This window comes from Sceloporus occidentalis, unplaced genomic scaffold (genome assembly GCF_023333645.1).
Source record: "Sceloporus occidentalis isolate IW3139 unplaced genomic scaffold, rSceOcc1.0.p SCAF_4, whole genome shotgun sequence".
Lineage (NCBI taxonomy): Eukaryota > Metazoa > Chordata > Lepidosauria > Squamata > Phrynosomatidae > Sceloporus > Sceloporus occidentalis.
In genome coordinates, this window is record NW_028316984.1 from 80,042,964 (window position 1) to 80,061,735 (window position 18,772).

Here is an 18,772-nt window from a genome sequence, read left to right on the forward strand (position 1 = left end):
TTCTCTTGAAGCGACGAAAAGCTGCTTTAAGAAAATTGTTAATTTTAGCTGGCAGTGGAAATGTAAATATTACTGGTTGTCTCGCATGGATGTCCACCTGGCCTCGCATCCCTCGCTGGTGGGTGAGACCCCGCGCGCGTTCCAACTGGTGGAGCACAGAAGTCCTCCAAAACTGGGATAATGAAATGTGGATATCCAATTTCTGCATGCCCAAAGAAACTCTTTTTGTCTTCCCACAGAGACTGGATGGCCATGTGTCAGGATTGCTTTGACTGTGATTTCCTGCATGGCATGGTGTTGGACTGGATGGCCCTTGTGGACTCTTCCTACTCCATGATGCTAGAAAATGCTTCATTATGGATGTGAAGAAAGAATTAAAAAGACACAAAATATAACGTCCCCATACAATTTTGTTGTAACCAGCCTCTGCTGGCTCATGTTTTTTCAACCTTACATTATTATATTACCTCCTCGACATGCAAAAAACTCCATTTTTACAATGAAAGCATAGTATTCTGATCCATGTCATCAGGGAATACCGTGGTCATGACCATCCATTAACACACAATTCATCTTGAGGATTGTTGTGATAAATTTAGTTAATTTCACTTTCCTAAAAAAAAGCTCCATGTCAGGATCTTTTTAACTACTAAGATAAGGTTACATATTATGGATGACATGAAAATCTAAGAAAGGTGCAAGATAAGAAGTCAACAATCATCAACACTTTACATATTTTACGCACCACGTACAACATACCAGTAATACAGCTTTTGATCGTATTGGACCTATTTGCTGCAGTACTAAGTTTTGGCCCATTATTACTGAAATGATACCTCAACCACATTGTTTTATTTATTATCTCGTCCATCATGTATTGTGACAACTAATCATTAATGCAAAAAAACTACTACAATCATCTTTATGACCATACATAAAGATGACATACAGTGTATTATTGTCCATGAGTACCACATGCACAGAAGGAAAGGATTTCCCAGAAAAAAATTGTTTTCAAACACTGCCTTGATTTTTTATATACACATATAGACAAACACACACACACACACATAAATATGTAATATATACATAATATATATATTACACACACACACATATTTTTATATATATATATATATATATATATATATATATATATATATATACTATATTACACATACACACATATACATATATATGTAATATAGATATAATATATAAATATACATATATATTGCCAGTTATCTATATATACAAACATTGATATTACTAATCTATATAGATGTCATTTATATATGTGTGTGTGTGTGTGTGTGTGTGTGTGTGTAAAACATGTTTTCTATTTATTACATATTTCACATGTTTCTTATAGATATATATATATATGTTGTATATACATATGTATGTATATATATAGAGATAGAGACAGAGCGAGAGAGAGAGAGTTTTCCATATACATATATATAATACCATAATTATACACACATCTATCTACACATAGCCCTCACAAATGGTGGGGCTTGATTTTTTTTCTCTATTTATTTTACTCGATGAGTCCCAGGGAGAGCAAGAAAACCGACGCTCTAGGAATGGGGAGGAATGCAGGGAGGGAAGTCCGTTCAGCCAATCAAAACAAGGCAGATCATGAGAACGGAAGTAAGAACGGTTACATTACCGCTCTCACATTTCTTGGACCGTTTTAAAAACGTTTCCACAAGCTTGGATCACTTTCTCATCCGTTCCCTCCGAGGAACACATATGGAACGCTTTGAGGGGTATGTAGAACGCGATGGGAACCCAATGGGGACATAAACGTGCGGTAAAGTTAAAAGTGTTCTGTTCCAATTGGGTTCCAATAACATTCTCGGAACGCGATGCGATAAGCTTCCTTCCCTCACTGCAGTCGCTCGCCTGCCTGCCTCCCTCCCTGCCTGTCATTCTTTCAGCCAATCAGGAGATGGAGGAATGAGAGAACGGATTTGAGAACAGATAAGAATACCGCACACACCTCTGTTGGAACGTTCTCATCACGTTTCAGCTCTCTGGGAACACATTCAATCTGTACCCTCCTGGAACACATTTGGAACACATTTAAACGTTCTAAGAACCCGATTGGAACACATACGTGCGGTATACTCAAATGCGTTCCGTTCTCATCACGTGATGAGAACGTTCTCAGAACGCAGTGCGATAATCTTCTGTGTATCTGATCTGTTTTGTGCAAAAAGAAACAGCTCAACATGTGGGAAAGAAACATAAAAGATAGATGAATATTGCTTAGGATGAGTGGTTATAACATTAAGCATCTTCTAGGGAAAGCTTCAGTAAATCTGAAATTCTAAGAGTACATATTTTATCCCAAAGAGCCATCATAAGAAGCCTAGGCATGTATTGACCTCAAGAAAATGTGGAAAAAAAACCCAGGTACCACTGAATAGAAGAAGTGAGATATAGTACTGACACAATGATACGGTCTGCGTTGCCTTAGTATTCCAAGTCTTTCTCATCTCTGCCATGCTCCCAAACTGGCATAACACCCTAAAGTGGGTGTTTGTTTTCACCTTGGTATCAGGATTGCCAGAGCTAGGTTACAAGAAACAGTTCTTTGGTATTTTTTACCAGCATTATTGCCTGACTAATACAGAGTCTTTCATGGATATTAAGATTTAGTTCCAACGCTTAGTAGAGGGAGTAATAGAGTGAGCTCATCATCATGGAGACTTCTGAAACAAATGCTAATTGCCCTCTCTAGATTTGGATCAACCGAGTTGTTTTCTCTCAGCACACATGAAGGGATATTATGCCATACTGGAAGTGGGGAAAAAATCTATTAACATGATGGCTCATAAGTTAACCACATCCAGGGCTTCTGAATTGGCAACCCAAAATTCATTTCCACAGACCTTCAAACATTTATGTGTACAGTGGGCCCTTGGTATACGCGGGGGATCCATTCCGGCCCCCCCCGTGTATACCAAAATCTGCGTATGCTCAAGTCCCAATTGTTCCCAATGGCGGCACGCGTGCACGTGCGTCACCATTGGGAACAAAAGCTCCTTGGCCTCCCCTCCTCCCTTCCTACCCATGCTTCCCTCCTCCCTCCCTCCCTCTTACTTACCTTCAAGGCCTCTGTTTGCCGCCGCCACCGCCACAGGAAAAGCCGGGTGGTGGCAGAGGTGGTGGCAGTAGAGGCCAAGCCCCAGCCTCCTTGCCGCTGCCGGAGAAGAGCCTGATGGCGGTGCTGGAGGCCTCTTGTGTGGCGGTGGTGAGGAGGCACAGCTGCCATTCCGGAGGCCTTCAAGGCCTCCAGTGCCAGCATCCGGCCTCCTCGAGGCCTATCGGTGCCTGGGCCTCTTGGCCTCCAACACCGGTATTCGGCCCTTCCGCGGTGGCGGAGGCCGGATCCTGGCACTGGAGGCCTTGAAGGCCTCCGGCATGGCGGCTGTGCCTCCTCACCGCTGCCACAGGAAAGGTCTGGTGGCAGTGCTGTTCGGGGCCAAGAGGCCTCCAGCACTGCCATCGGGCTCTTCTCCGGCGGCGGAGAGGAGCCCGGGGCTTGGCCTCTGCTGCCACCACCACCACTCTGCTTTTCCTGTGACGGCGGTGGTGGCAGCGGCGGCGGCGGCAAACGGAGGCCTTCAAGGTAAGTAAGAGGGAGGGGAGGGAGGGAGGAGGGAAGAGAGGGAGGGAAGAGGGGAGGGGAGGAGAAGGAAGTTGTCCCTAATGGCGGCGCACGTGCACGTGCGCCACCATTGGGGACAACTTCCCAATTTGCCATCCGCGTATGGTCAAATCCACGGATGGCAAATCCGCTTATAAGAAGGGCCGACTGTACATCACTCCTGAAATATGCCCATCTAACCTTTGTTTAAAGATCTCTATAGATGGAAAGTTTAGCACCCTCCAAGGCAATCTATTTTGCTGTTGAACAGCTCTTATAGTAAAAAAAAGTTTTTCTTAATGTTTGGGTAGATACTATTTTCTCATAATTTGAATGCATTGGTTCATGTTCTAGTCTCTGGAGTAGCAGAAAACAAGCCAGCTCCATCTTCTACATGACACCCATTCAGATATTTAAAGATAGCTATGATGTCACCACTCAGTCTTCTCTAAGTTAAGCATATCCAGCTCCCCAAGTCATTCTTCATAAGATTTGGTTTCCAAATTCACCAGCCTACATTAAAGAGTCAGCAACAAATATGAAGGATCAAGAGTACTGTTTCCACTGACTGAATTTTAGGGACTGCTTGTTGACATATCCTCCCTACATGCCTCTCTGTGACCCCCTTTTCAGTGCAAAGGGTGCTGAAAAATATCCTTGATTTCCCGCTAAACTGTATTGATTCTAGCTTAATTTGAATGACATCAACTTCCTCCTATTTCTTACAGGGAAGAATCTTTCTGTTCTTTCCTAGGCAGTTAATCAATTAGGAAGAAGAAAATAGACAGGTTCCCAAGGTATGGTGATTAGGGGCACTGTATAATAGAGTTACAGAATGCTTGAAATTCAATTCAATACTTGATTTCCTGGATGATGAGAAATCCTAGGAAGCCATAGCTTGCAATTTAATGGGGTGAAGCTGGATAGTGGAGAAAAATCATTTCCAAAGTACTGATTCTGTACTCCTGTCTGTTTCTATATTTTTATGCCAGTACTCAGGGCAGTGGCGTTCTGAAGACAACTGACAACTGATATCATAAAAAAAGTTTAAATATATCACGTAAGGGTTTAAACTGAAACAGTGGAATAAAAACATACCCTAAAGAAACATAACAGTTCAGATAGAATCATGGAATCATAGAGTTGGAAGAGACCGCAAGGGCCATCCAGTCCAACTCCCTGCCATGCAGGAAATCTCAATCAAAGCACCCCCAACAGATGGCCATCCAGCCTCTGTTTGAAAACCTCCAAAGAAGGAGATTCCACCACATTCTGAGGCAGCGTGTTCCATTGCTGAACAGCTCTTACCATCAGGAAGTTCTTCCTAATGTTTAGATGGAATCTCTTTTCCTGTAACTTTCATCCATTGCTCTGTGCCCTAGTCTCTGGAGCAGTAGAAAAGAAGCTTCCTCCATCCCCAATATGACATCCCTTCAAATATTTAAACATGGCTATCATGTCACACCTTAACCTTCTCTTCTCCAGGCTAAACAATTCAGCTCCCTAAGCCATTCCTCGTAGGGGATGATTTCCAGATCATTCACCATTAAGATCACCCTTCTCTGGATACACTCCAGCTTTTTCATATCCTTCTTGAATAGTAGTGCCCAGACCTGGACACAATATACCAGGTGAGGCCTGACCAAAGCAAAATAGAGTGGTACTATTACTTCCCTTGATCTATACACTATATTTCTCTTGGTACAGCCTAGAATTGCACTGGCTTTCTTAGCTGCTGCATCACATTGTTGACTCATGTTCAGCCTGTGGTCCACACTGGCCCTTATCACACGAGGGGTTTTGCAGCTCAGTTCTGGAGTCACTACTGGTCCAGCCATGCGAATTCACATTATAACGTGATGTATTATCACACCTGATTGCTTTCTATGGGGGGTTGTTCCGAGGTGGATCCACAGTCAAGCTGGACTGACTCCTCATTTCTATGAATTCGGTAACAAGCGAATTCACAAAAATTGCTTCGATTTTACTCTGAATTGGTCTGGTGTGAAATACAACTTTGCTTCCATCCCGGTACAGCCCCCCAAAACTCCAAGGTCCCATATTTTCCATGATACCGTGCTGCAATTTTGCCCCATTTGCTTCTGGTACTCCCCCCCCCCCCCCGCTTCCATTGCTGCCGAGGGGAAATGCAGTTGTTTCCAATGCTGCTGGGGAAAGGGCAGAGAGCTACTGGGGAATGAATGTATACACATTTTAACGTGGACAGGAGACATGCTGGCGAGGAGGGGGAAAGCGGTTGTTTCCGATGCCGTTGGGGAAGGCTGCTTGTGTGACTGGAAAAAATGGACCATATATCCCATAGAAAGGCTGCTTGTGTGACTGGAAAAAAGGGAACATATATCCCACAGAAAGGCTGCTTGTGTGACTTGAAAAAACGGACCATATATCCCATAGAAAGGCTGTTTGTGTGGTTGCAAAAATAGACCATATATCCCAGAAAAAGAGTGCTAGTTTGGGTGCCAAAACAGACTCTAAAGCCCACAGAACATGAAGCCATCATTCACATGAGGCTAGCATTCACGTGAAAGTAGAACTAGGAAGTGGCCCCCTTCTTTACCCCGGAAGTGCAAAGGTTCACGATGTGTTCAGACCCCCACTGAGCATGCACAAGGGTCCCAATTCGAATAGTTGAATCCGCATGGTATATACTGGTGTGGTAATTCAATGTGCACTCGCTTCGCTTTGACCCAGTAATTACCACAATTTTATTCTTCACGTGTGATAGTTCATCACATGAATTACCTTGGATTCAAAGTGACTCTGCTATGGAAGCACTTCGGTTTAGAGTTCCAGTCTCACATGTGATAAACATGTAAGACTCCTAAATCCCTTTTGCATGTATTACCGTCAAGCCAGGTGTCCCCCATCCTGTATCTATACATTTCATTTTTACTGCCCAAGTGTAGTATCCTACATTTCTCCTTGTTGAAATTCATTTTGTTAGTTTTGTCCCAGCTTTCTAAACTGTTAAGGTCATTTTGAATTCTGATCCTATCCTCTGGGGTATTAGTAACTCCTCCTAATTTAGTGTCAGCTACAAATTTGATAGACATGCCCTCTATTCTACCATTTACGTAATTGATAAAGCTGTTGAATAGCGCTGGGCCCAGGACAGATCCAGGTGGCACCCCACTAGCCACTTCTCTCCAGGATGAAGAGGAGCCATTGCTGAGTATCCTTTGGTGCAGTCAGTCTACCAATTACAAATCCACCTAACAGTTGCACTGTCTAGCCCAACTTTTATTAGCTTTTTTTCTAAAAGGAGGTCCTTGTCATGAAAGACCTTGCCAAAGGCCTTACTGAAATCAAAATATGCTACATCCACAGCATTGCCTTCATCTACCAAACTTGTGACTCTATCAAAAAAGAGAGATATAAGATTAGTCTGGTATGACTTGTTCTTGAGAAACCCATGCTGACTATTAGTAATGATGGCATTGCTTTCTAAGTGGTTACAGGCTGTCTGTTTAATGATTTGCACTAGAATCTTTCCTGGTATCGATATTATGCTGACTGGGAGATAGTTATTTGGGCCTCCTGCCCCCCCCTTTTTTTTTTGAAAATGGAGACAACATTTGCCCTTCTCCAGTCTGCTGGGATCTCTACTGTACTCCAGGAATTGTCAAAGACTGACAATGGTTCTGAGCAGTGGCACCCTCATTCCAGGTGTCACCCAGTGGGAGTGTTGGGGTGTGATGCCAGGGGATTGGTGTTGGCCAAAAGGATCCCAGGCTTTCTCCCTGGGAGCAAGCCTTGGGCTGGAGCTACCAGCAGGAGCGCAGATTCCATGGAAAGAAACCTATCATTCATCTTCCCCCAACTTCAGTCAAATTCAGTCTAATTCACTTATTCAGTCTCCTGATACTGTTCTTATTCCATTGTTTCTATATGTATACCGTCAACCCTTTTTATACACGGAAAAAAGCATACACGATTTGAAAATGTTCAAAAAAGTATACATTTCAAATATCAAACCTTGAGTTTCCATTTTTTATATGGGACACCGTTTTGCTATGTCATTATATTTAATGGGACTTGAACATACACAGATTTTGTTATACACAGGGGATCTTGGAACCAAACCCCAGTGTATAACAAGGGTCCACTGTACTAGGGTTGACAGAGTGAAAACTGGAGATGGCTTCTGTACTTTTAATGGTTGTATGGAAGAAAGAATTTGGGCAAGTATTATTTGCTCCCTTTTCTACACAACCATTAAAGGTAAAGGAGCTGTCTTCCATTTTTAGTTTGGCTTTCCTAATTACACTGCCCTGGTTATCACGGAACAGAAACATTTAGGAGAAATAAATAGGTAGTTCTTTTTATTCTTGAGCCTAAGGTGGGCAAATGCAGACAAAAACCTCTCATTCACATTTTATTCATATCACTCACATTTTCTCTCAGAGATGCAGGTATGGATAATCTCAATCAGGGAGGTTACAGGTTTGAATTTACAGGATCTCAGCAGAGCAGTGGAGCACAGTGAGTCTTGGAGGTGTCCCATCCACAGGAGCGCCAAGAATCGGGGACAACTTGAGGGCATCTAATGACAAATTACAACAACAAAAGCAGTGACAGAAAAAAGTTGATCCAATCTAATTCTGTCTCTAGAAGCCCATGCTCACAGGTCCTGGAGAGAATTAGAGATATTGGAAGTCTGAGAAACAACGTTGAGGGTGTTTATTTAAGATTCAGTATCATCTTAAATGCCTCTCAGCTTTAGAGGAAGGCAATAGTAAAGCCCCTCTAAATAAATCTGACCAAGAAAACCCTGTGTTAGGTTTGCTTTAGGGTCATTATAAGTAGGAAATGACTTCAAGGCACAGAAGAACAATAAAGCAGCTTAAATATCAATTCTTCATTCTTAAATCCCTAGCCCACCTTCTTTCTTAATAACCTAACCATCCACTCACAGAGTTTCCCTTATTATCCTTCTGTCCTCAGTACCTCATAAGCATAAACATTCTCACAATCACCTCATGTTCAAGAGAAAAAGCACAAGCTTGTTTCACAAGCTCCTGTCCCCATTCTGATGCAGGCTTCTGACTGTGGTGTCTCTGGTGATGCTGAGGCCTTTAGACATGAAGGAGAGGTTGTTTTCAAGGTTCTCTGAATATCAGTAGCTCACCATCTACTGTGTTTTACAGATGAGCTGACATGCAGTGCCAAGTTGACAGTCTGGCCATCACACCAGCCACTCTTCACCCGCAAACTGGAGTCTGTGGCTGTGGTAGAAGGACGTGCAGCACGGTTTGACTGCAAGATCAGTGGGGACCCCTCACCAACCACAACCTGGACACGTTTTGGTAATTGTTCCCATTAGGGATGGGTGAGAATTTTATTTGGTTCATTTTCTCCATAAGAACTTCCCCAAATTTGTAATCTTCCCTTACATTTGACAGAAAGAATTTGAGGAGTTTAAATCAATGGCCAGATTCATCTGTCCAAGCTGAGATTTGAATCTTCAAGCATTCAACCATGTTGTTGTTGACTGTTTTTGAGAGAGTTTTCATCATTAACAGCTTTATGGTAGACATGTGCAACATGAGCCTCTTTATACTGGGTATACCTATACGTATTTCATTTGGCCAAGAACTTACCTATTTTGAAATTATCTTCATAAATTTGAGTGAAAGAAACAAAACTTACAATAATTTGAATGCAGGAGGAAGCAAAACTGATAGATTCATTTTTCCCTGCTACAGGAGACTTTGAATTATTTGATACTCTAAATTCAAGCTGTCTTGGCTGTGATGAAAGGACAAATATGTGCAAGACTATTTCCCATCTATTCATGTCCACTTTGGTGATGTCGACAGAGTAAGCCATAAAGTCCATGATTCTCAAGTTCATGGTGGGCCTTACCCAATGGATACCTAGTTCCCACCTCTGAACCTAGCTATAGTTCTGAATGACATGACCATGTGTAACTGACCTAGAGGTTGGTGATGGAAGAAGTCTCCCATATTTGCAGTAAGACTAATGTGTATGGTATAATATGCCCTAGCTGCTGCCGTTCCATCAACTTCAAGGTACCTCTTACAACTAACTCTAGGAAGGAAGGAGAAGGCAAGGGAATTCTATCAACTATGGGTCATAATTGTCCTTCTTTTTCCTATGGTAGTCCAAATGCAACTCACATCTGTCAAGGGTGGGTGCCTCTCTGTGTACTCTCCTCAGTTTTGGGCCAGATTATGACTGTGGTGTGTCTGATACAGGCCAGCCTGTGCAAGAAGGTGAAACAGCACGTGTCTACCAGGATGGGGGACTGCACTCTCTGGTCCTCCTGCATGTGAGCTCAGAGGATGAGGGGCAGTATGGTGTGACTGCCAACAACAAGCATGGCCAAGCTGAATGCACTGCAGAACTATATGTGGAGGAGCCACGTCCGGCAGCAAGCTCTCAGATGTGAGTGTGAGAAGGGAGGGTGATAGAGTGGGGTGGCAATTTCTGAAACATACCAATAAGTAGCAGACATGGGCAGTTTGAGGCATTTTAATACTTTCTGTAGTGAAGACATTGCCAGAAGACAGGTCCTTATTATAATTTGGTTATGTTGATCTAATCTATTATTCATATAAGCCCTGGAACTCTATTATTTCTGGAATGTATTTAAGATTGGGGTATTTTAGATCCTCCAGATGAAAAGATTAGTATTATTTGTTTTCTTTGGCTTCTAACTACTGAGATTTTTATTTCCTCCCAGCTCTGGCTTAACATTAGGCAAAGAACAGCTGAAAACTATTCTTATATAGCAGCCTTGCCTAAAACTTGGCACTTCTCTGGATATGTTGAACCACAACATCCATCATTTTCAGATAGCAAGACTGGTGGGACATGTAGTCCAACACATCGTCCTGGTGGCATAATGGTTAAATGCCAGTATTGCAGCCAAAACATTGTGAATTCAATCCAGGTTGACTCAGCCTTCCATCCTTTTGTAGGTTGGAAAAATGAGTACCCTGCTTGTTGGGGCAATTGGCTAATACATTGTAAACTGCTTAGGGAGTGCTTAGCACTATAAAATGGTATAAAAATGTAAGTGCTATTGCTATTGTTATAGTTCAGCATATGCCCTGTTGGGGGAGGCTTCTATGTAATATTAACTTATTAGTCTTAAACGGATTGCTCTGTTGACATAGGTGAATTAATGATCCCCCCCACCCTTTCCTGAATTGCTAAATCTGGGAGTCACTCTGTATTCATGAGAACCAGATCCAGTTGCTATTCTCACTGGCCCAAGCTGATATGCAGCTCTTTGGAATGTAGTCTATATCACATTGGCTCCCAAGTACGCACACACAGCCAGACACACAAACACATACACACATAAATAAGGGATGTCTTTGTGGGAATGGGCCTTGCTTGCAGCCCTCACAGGCTTCCTCGGGGTATTTTATTTCTGTTATCCAGTTCCAGGTTTTGTAAATGCATGTTTTTCAGAGCATAGATCCCCTTATGCATGAGCAGTTATAATTAGCATGCTTAAAACAAGGGACATTAGCGAGACAAAATAAAGACATTTTATATTAAGGCCAATTGAACTGATTACATATAACATGCAGGAGAACCAGGAGAGTTAATCAGTTGTAACAGAGAATAACAGATATTTCTGGCACCACATAAGAACAGGCAGTTATCTGAGTGTCCAGGAGAGTGAGACATATTATCCAGACAACCAAGATATTGTCTTGATTGCACAAACAGCTCAGCTTTCATTAGAGCCAACCATTTTCCATTCCTCCTAAATGCAGAGAAAGTCCTGAACACTTCAATATGCAATATAGTACCCCGTTTAATGCATGAGCCCCGTTTAATGAGCTTATTGCATTAACAAATAAGCCGTCTTACCTCTTCTGGCTTAAATTCAGGATCCGGGATGCCCCCAGATGTTATCATACCTAAATCACCACCAATCTAGCCAGGATTCTGCCGCCCGGATGCATTCTGGGTCAAAGCCTCACTCAGCCAGCACTTTTTCGAAGGTTTCGATCCAGGATGGGTCAAGGCAGCAGCATCCTGGCTAGATCAGCAGCAATTTAGGTATGATAACACCCGGGGGCATCCTGGATCCTGAATTCAAGCCAGAAGAAGTAAACTGGCTTATTTGTTAATGTGATACGCTCTGCAATCAGGATACTCTCCCATGGCTGGCAAAAGCTGCTCCTTTGGTGATAAGGAGCAATTTTTGGTACTCATGGCACAGCATGCAGCATGCATATTGAAGTAAATGGGGTGCCAATTGTTCCAAGACAGTGTGAAGATAACTAGAGCGCTGTAATTTCCTATTTGCAAAGCTGCCTGAGAGAAGTGTATTCCCCAGCTGATTTCTCATTGCATCCTTGGTGACCTCAGCAGTTGGTTACGAAATGAAACAGCTGGGATTCCAGAGTCCCTGTCCCACTCCCAGCCTCCCACAACAGGATGGGATTGACCCAGCCATCATTCAGCAATCCACGTCGATATTTTCACCACCCCTTGGGAATCTCTTGATTTCCAGTTCTTAACACTGAATATTCCAGTGCAGTGATGCATTTTGTTTTGAACATTCTGCCATGGTTATTCCAGTGAAACATGACCTTTGGTTCCTTATGAAGGTCACTTTCTCTGTGCTCAGTCAGAGTAGGGCAGGAATGGGCAAATGGAGCAGGCCCAGAGGTCAATTTTCCCTCTTTGGGACTCCCCTTGGCAAAATGGACTGCCAAAAGTGCCAAAAAGATACCCCACAATACTTCCACCTATTGGAAGTCTTCTAAAAATGTTAAACAGTACCTGGGCAGGAAGAACACAGAACATATTCAAAATATGGATGTCCACTCCTGGAGGCTTTCTGAAGGGGAAATTCACCTGCATTTGACCAATGAACCAGTGGTGATAGGGAATTTTAATAAATAATAATAAATAATAAATAAATTATTTCTGTCCCGGCCCTCTGTCCGAGACAACCAGGGTGGCTTACAAGTAAAAACAGTACAGTCCCAAATTCCAGTATCCGATTCCCCCCTAAAAATAACAATTAAACAATTCACAGTTTAAAACATACCTTAAAATAAACAATCAAACAGTGGCTATAGCAGATTCAGGGGGGTAAGAGGCTAAGAGCCAGAGAAACAGCCAGGGGGCTCATGTGGCCTGAGGGCTGGCCTTTGATCACTACCCACAGAAAAAAAGTAACTTGCTCCCTCTGTGATTATCCTTTGTGGGCTCCTGTGATCTGCCCCATGAGCATGGTGGCTGCCTGTGGTATAACTAGCTGTTGTCATTTAGATATCTCTCTTTCCCTTGCAGCTCCAAGCTGGAAAAGATGCCATCCATCCCTGAGGAGCCAGAGCAAGGGGAGAGTGAAGTAGAACGGTTCACCATGCCAGACTTCTTGCGGCCACTCCATGACCTGGATGTGTTGGAATCCAAGGAGGCTGTGCTAGAGTGCCAAGTAGCTGGGCTGCCCTACCCCACCATCACCTGGTTCCATAATGGCCGGCGCATTGAGAGCACTGATGAGCGCAGGATGATGCAGTGTATGCTCCTTCCCTTGGGTTTCCCATGCACATATATGTACAGGAACTGCCATGTAAAACAGGGCTTGGAGGAGTACCTTTGAGCCAGGTACCCACTATCTCCTGGGTCACCTTCCTGCCAACTGCAGCTCCTGCTCAATACCATTGCCTGGTTATTTACTGGCAAAGGAAAGAGATGGGTAGCTATGCTGGCAGAAGTGCCTCCTCCTCCCCCTTCTTTTTTCTTGCCCAAATCTTCTCAGCCAGAAAAAAAGGCAAGTGAGCAGGGGGCAGCGATGCAGAGAGAAGCTGGGATGGGAGAGTGGGGTGTCCTGATAGTAGGTGCCCTGTGGGCCCAAGAGCTACAGCAAATGCCTCAGCTTGCCAACCTCTGGCATCAACCCAGATAGGAAAGCACCAACAGAAATTGGGGTACCATCTGAGCCCTTTCTCACTGCAAACTAAAAGAAGGCAGTACTCAATTGAAGGAAGATACCGAAATATAGCCTTTAGGGCTGAAGAGTGGGGTATAAATACCATAATAAATAAAAAATAAAATAAATAAAATATATTGGTACATGAAATGGAAAAATTAAGTGACACCCATCTGCTCCCTTTACAAATTAATATGGGGATAATCAATGAAGACGTTTTCCTATCAGGGATGGCCCTGGCACTAGAATGAAGCAGTCCACTCAGGTAGTATATATTATTGACAGTAGAGGCAGTTTCCTCACTTTTCTTCATCCCATCCCAACCCTTTGTAGAGGACAGAACTATGTGTGCCACACCGCCTGTCCTGCACCCCCCAAAACTAGCTTGCTGCTCTCAGTTGTGGAGGAAGATGCTATCCCATCAGCAATCTTCAAGTAAGATTTTCCCTGCAGTTTCTGTTAGCTTCTATATGGAGATGAGTCATCTTGTTTTTCGCCTCAGGCATCAAAATGTTTTCAGCCAGCCTTGTCTCCTATTGAATTCCCATAGAAATGGACAGCTATGTTCCTACTTGTACAGCTCCTAGATGGGTGGATGCTAATGTCATTTAAAAAAAACAACCAGTTGTGCCAGCTTCTCCTTAATATATATTTGTGGTGTGAAAACACTAGAGGGTTTCAAATGAAGACAATTATTATTTCTTTGGTAACCTTTGTAACTCTCACAAGACAGGGTGATCCTGTGGTAGCCTCTGGAAACACTCACAGCGTGAACCATGCCCAACTTAGGTTAGATTTTGTATGCCTCCCTTTTTGCTCCTTTCTTGGGACTCTTTTGCTTGCTCCTTCTGTCACACCTTGCAGCATGGTAGTCTGAGAGATGGTTGGAATCATGGTTGATTTGTTTACTCCCATCTAATGCCCACCAAATCTGTAAGACAGCATGTCCTTACCATTAGCCCCTGTAAGATTCCCACCTCTCTCCCAACATGTATCTCTCATTTCCCCAAGAACATGTCTGCCACTCTCTTGTGTATGTGTGTTCCTATTCCTTCCTACAAGGATTGTGTGATTCTGGTCTCTGCCCCTTCCTTTCCCTCCCCTCCCAACTCTTCTGTCTTCCATTGTCCTTTGCAGACAAAGATGTGCACCGCTTGGTCTTCCCCTCTGTCAGTCATGCCCATGCCGGGGTCTATAAAAGCGTCATTGCCAACAAAGTGGGCAAGGCCACCTGCTATGCACACCTCTACGTTACAGGTAAGGATGAAAGGTAGTGAGGAGATCTCCTTATCTGAACTAACACTCTAGTGTTGGGAATGATGGAAACTGTAGCCCAAACATCTGGAAAGCTGGGCTAGGCACACACCTCCTCAGGTGTTGTGGCAAAACCACTGTCCCCCTCTGTAGCAGTAGCTGCAGGCAATTCTGGTTCTTTGACTTTATAGTAGTGCATGTTTTTTTAAATACTTCTCAGTTTTCATTTCCTGGTTCTTTGACTTTATGGTAGTGCATGTTTTTTTGATACTTCTCAGTTTTCATTTCCTGATCTCCTATGTGTGGGAGACACCATGATATTCTTGGGTCCTGACACCCATTGATGAAAGTAACTGAAGCACCCATTAACTGAAAATAAGCACTGAGGTTTCAAAATCCTCCGGTGAAGTTGGTGGAGCAGGGAAGGATGAGGAAATATGATTTCAGATTAGAAAGCAGACAATATTAGTTTTTTGCCTTTTCCTGTGCTCTCTGAGGTGTTCATGCTTTGTCTCTTACAGATGTGGTGCCCACACCCCCTGATGGACCACCTTCCATAGTTGCTGTCACTGGCCGAGCTGTCACATTGAAATGGAACAAGCCCAAGTGGCTTGATTCAGCCATTGGTAAGCAAGGCCAGGAAGATGAGTTAGTGGGTATGAGACTATGAAGAAGGCAGGTTTCCAAGCTACCAAACAGGGGAATCTTGTATATGAAGAAGTCACAGAACATGAACTGCCTGGTGCTTTCTGTTGCTTGTGTTCTCTTTGTGGGGAGCAGGATGTCTTTGCTGAGACAACTGGCTTTTGTCACTGGACAGATCCCTAGACAATCTGGCACTTGTATTGCAAACAGCTGTCATTTATGTGTTATACAGCCCACTCACTCTGTATGCTGCTGGTAGGAATGGGGGTGTTACATATTTTCATAAATTAATTCGAAAGTGTGTTAAAATGAGCACTGATTAGTTTTTGTCAGGATCTATTAACTCTGTCCTGCTCCCAAACAAATTTGATTTAAGAAGAGCTGGATTTTGTGGCCTATACAGCACATAGGCAAATTATATTATTTTATATAATTTATTGTGCAGTTGTTACTGTTCTGCATAATTCATTCTGGAGCTACCTTGTTTTCTGCTGCTCCAGAGACTAGGACCCGGAGCAATGGATGCAAGTTACAGGAAAAGAGATTCCACCTCAACATTAGCAGGAACTTCCTGACAGTAAGGGCTGTTCAACAGTGGAACAAACTCCCTTGGAGTGTAGTGGCGTCTCCTTCTTTAGAGGTCTTCAAACAGAGGCTGGATGGCCATCTGTCAGGGATGCTTTGATTGAGATTTCCTGCATGGCAGGGGGTTGGACTGGATGGCTCTTGTGGTCTCTTCCAACTCTATGATTCTATGCTAGTCATAAAAAGGGGGAATGTGTTGTATTGGCAAACAAATCTCACAACTTCTCATCCCCCCAAAATCTGATCAGCTACTTGAAGATTTCAGAAGATACTGCTCATGGACTTCCAAGCATATCTTTGAACCCCATAGGGACTAGAAACTAATTGTGGCTTCACCAAAAGCTGTTATTCATAGGGACTGAAAAGGTAATGAGCTTTATGGGAGAAGCCATATATTTTTCTCCTGTTCAATCTATGGCAAAGATTGATATACCATATTGCAAATAAGTCATGATTACCCACTACTGAAATGTTAATTTTGGGGAGTGAGGCAGGGAGTCATAACTCTGAGTGTGTAGTCCATGGCCTTATGGGGTAGTTACTGGAATTTGTTTCTTATCCTGTTCTCAGATCCTGCCACTGTAACCTATACCCTTCAGCAGCAGGTCCTAGCTACCAGCCATTGGACTGTTTTTGCCACTGGTGTGCGTCACACTACCTACACTGTTCTGTCTCTGAAGAAAGGTATCCAGTACATGTTCCGTGTACTCACAACGACAGCCAAGGCCAACAGCAAGCCCTCCCCGTCCTCTGAGCCTGTGCAGCTCCTTGACCGCGGTAAGATGAAAACAAGAAAAGGCTAGCTGTCGAAGTAACTGTAAAGAGGACAATGGAGAAGGGTCTTTCTCTTCTCCCCGCTGCATCACCTTGCCAGAGTTATGATCAAGGGCAAAAGAGGTCCCTGACCACCATTCAGAGAGCCTTGAAAAGTTTGGACAACAAGCCATATAGCCTCCCAGCCAGTATGGATTCTGGCTGAATGGGGATTTGAATCTTGCTTGTCCCTGTCCTTGCCCAATCCTTTGATCATTAAATAAGAGTATTTTTTATAAAATAATGTTGAAATGTAAAACAATCAAAAGTACACATTAAACAGAAGAAAATGTTGAATTTTTAATTCTTTGCTTTCTAGTTAGTATTATAATTAGTCTGCAGGGTTGTTGTTGTTTTTTAAAAAAAACTCAAGCTCCAGTAAACATTCAGGGGTAGCAGTGTTGGCCATTTAACAAATACAAACAAAAATCCATCAGTGATACCTTTACTGACCAACCAAAATGCACAATACATATACTAGTTGCAAGCTTTCAATGTTCCATGGGCATCTTCATCAGGCAAGATGTTACAAACCAAACCGGGGGGGGGGGGGGGCGGAATTGGAGATGTTAGTCAGATGCCTGCATGTTGTTTCAGTTTTAGTAAAGATGTTATGATGAGGAGGATACCTTTTGCAGCTGGCTCCTTCTCCTACTGGCCATGGGGCAATAGGGAAATTTTCAAAGCCCAGGAAATTTAAAGTCCATTTGCATCTCAACAGGGACCTCTCTTTTGCAGTCCGATATGTTTCCATTGCTATGAGGTCACAGGCCTATTTGTAGGCAGAGAACAATGGATTCCTCAAGAAGTCTCCAGGTTTTTGCATCAGGAACATTTTGGTGATGTAGAGGTAAAACATGCGAATTAAGTCAAATTTAAGAAGGAAAAAAATTGTATGCAAAAACATGGAGACTTTGTTTTCCCCCTCCTTTTTGGTTTGTAATATCTTGCCTGATGAAGAAGCCCATAGAGCTTTGAAAGCTTGCAGCAAGTATATTGTGCATTTCGGTTGGCCATTAAAGGTATCACTGATGGATTCAAACTCCAGTACTGAAGATTAAAAAACTGACCTGCTTGATATCACTATTTCTCCAGAGTCTACAGAAAAATATCCATGGATATTTTTTCTCTCAGGAAAACATGATTTTACAAGCAGCTTTGTGGTTGTTCCTCTGTTAAAATGTAGATTCACTGATATTGCCTTTTAAATTCCCCTGCTTCTCTGAATGTCTTGACTTTCATATGAATTATTAGTAGCAACTGGAGGTTCCAAAACTGTAGTATTCATAACACAAAAACATTTATTTTTAGCTTGTCTTAGTGTCATCCAAAAGGTCAGTTGGAACATGGGAAGTTTTCTCTTCAAGTTATTGAAACAAACCCACACAGTAGTATCAAAGCTTTATGGAAACAGATCCCTCTATAATTAACTAGATTTCTGTAAGGTATGTCAAACTGGTGGATACTAGAAATGGGGTCTTTCAGTGATAATCCCATTTTGGAACTCTTTCTTGCAAGTAACATGCATAACTTCCTCATTTAAATAGGCATTTGAAACATTTTTGTTCTAATCCGCAATTTATGGAAAGTATAAAAAGGGCTTTTAAACTAACTTCCCCTAAATAATCTTTGAGATGGTAGATTGGTCAGGAAGTTAAAAATGCCTTGTTAAGAGATCCTTTGAGTTCTCTTCCTCCTCTCAAAACTACAACTCCCAGGCTTTCTAGGGAAGAAAGAAAGAACTACGGTACTGATAAAACAATTTGGTAGTTAAAATAAAGTGGGTGGTTTTATGGAAATATTTGGGGGGGGGGGAAACCAAAAAACCCCACAATGATTTAAAATATTTAGGAGAGATAAGA

The 18,772-nt window shown here is 42.7% G+C and overlaps 1 protein-coding gene across 6 annotated transcripts in view; it reads left to right on the forward strand.

The window, feature by feature from the left end:
- The window catches only part of SPEG (striated muscle enriched protein kinase), a 177,556-nt gene that overhangs the window by 112,827 nt on the left and 45,957 nt on the right, over positions 1–18,772 (forward strand). For all 6 annotated transcript variants that reach the window (XM_089520471.1, XM_089520477.1, XM_089520475.1 and 3 more), the window contains 6 exons: positions 8,830–8,988; positions 9,901–10,090; positions 12,971–13,200; positions 14,751–14,870; positions 15,389–15,493; positions 16,668–16,874. In XM_089520471.1, the coding sequence (XP_089376597.1) occupies positions 8,830–8,988; positions 9,901–10,090; positions 12,971–13,200; positions 14,751–14,870; positions 15,389–15,493; positions 16,668–16,874 (1,011 nt within the window). The remainder of the gene's footprint in view (positions 1–8,829; positions 8,989–9,900; positions 10,091–12,970; positions 13,201–14,750; positions 14,871–15,388; positions 15,494–16,667; positions 16,875–18,772) is intronic.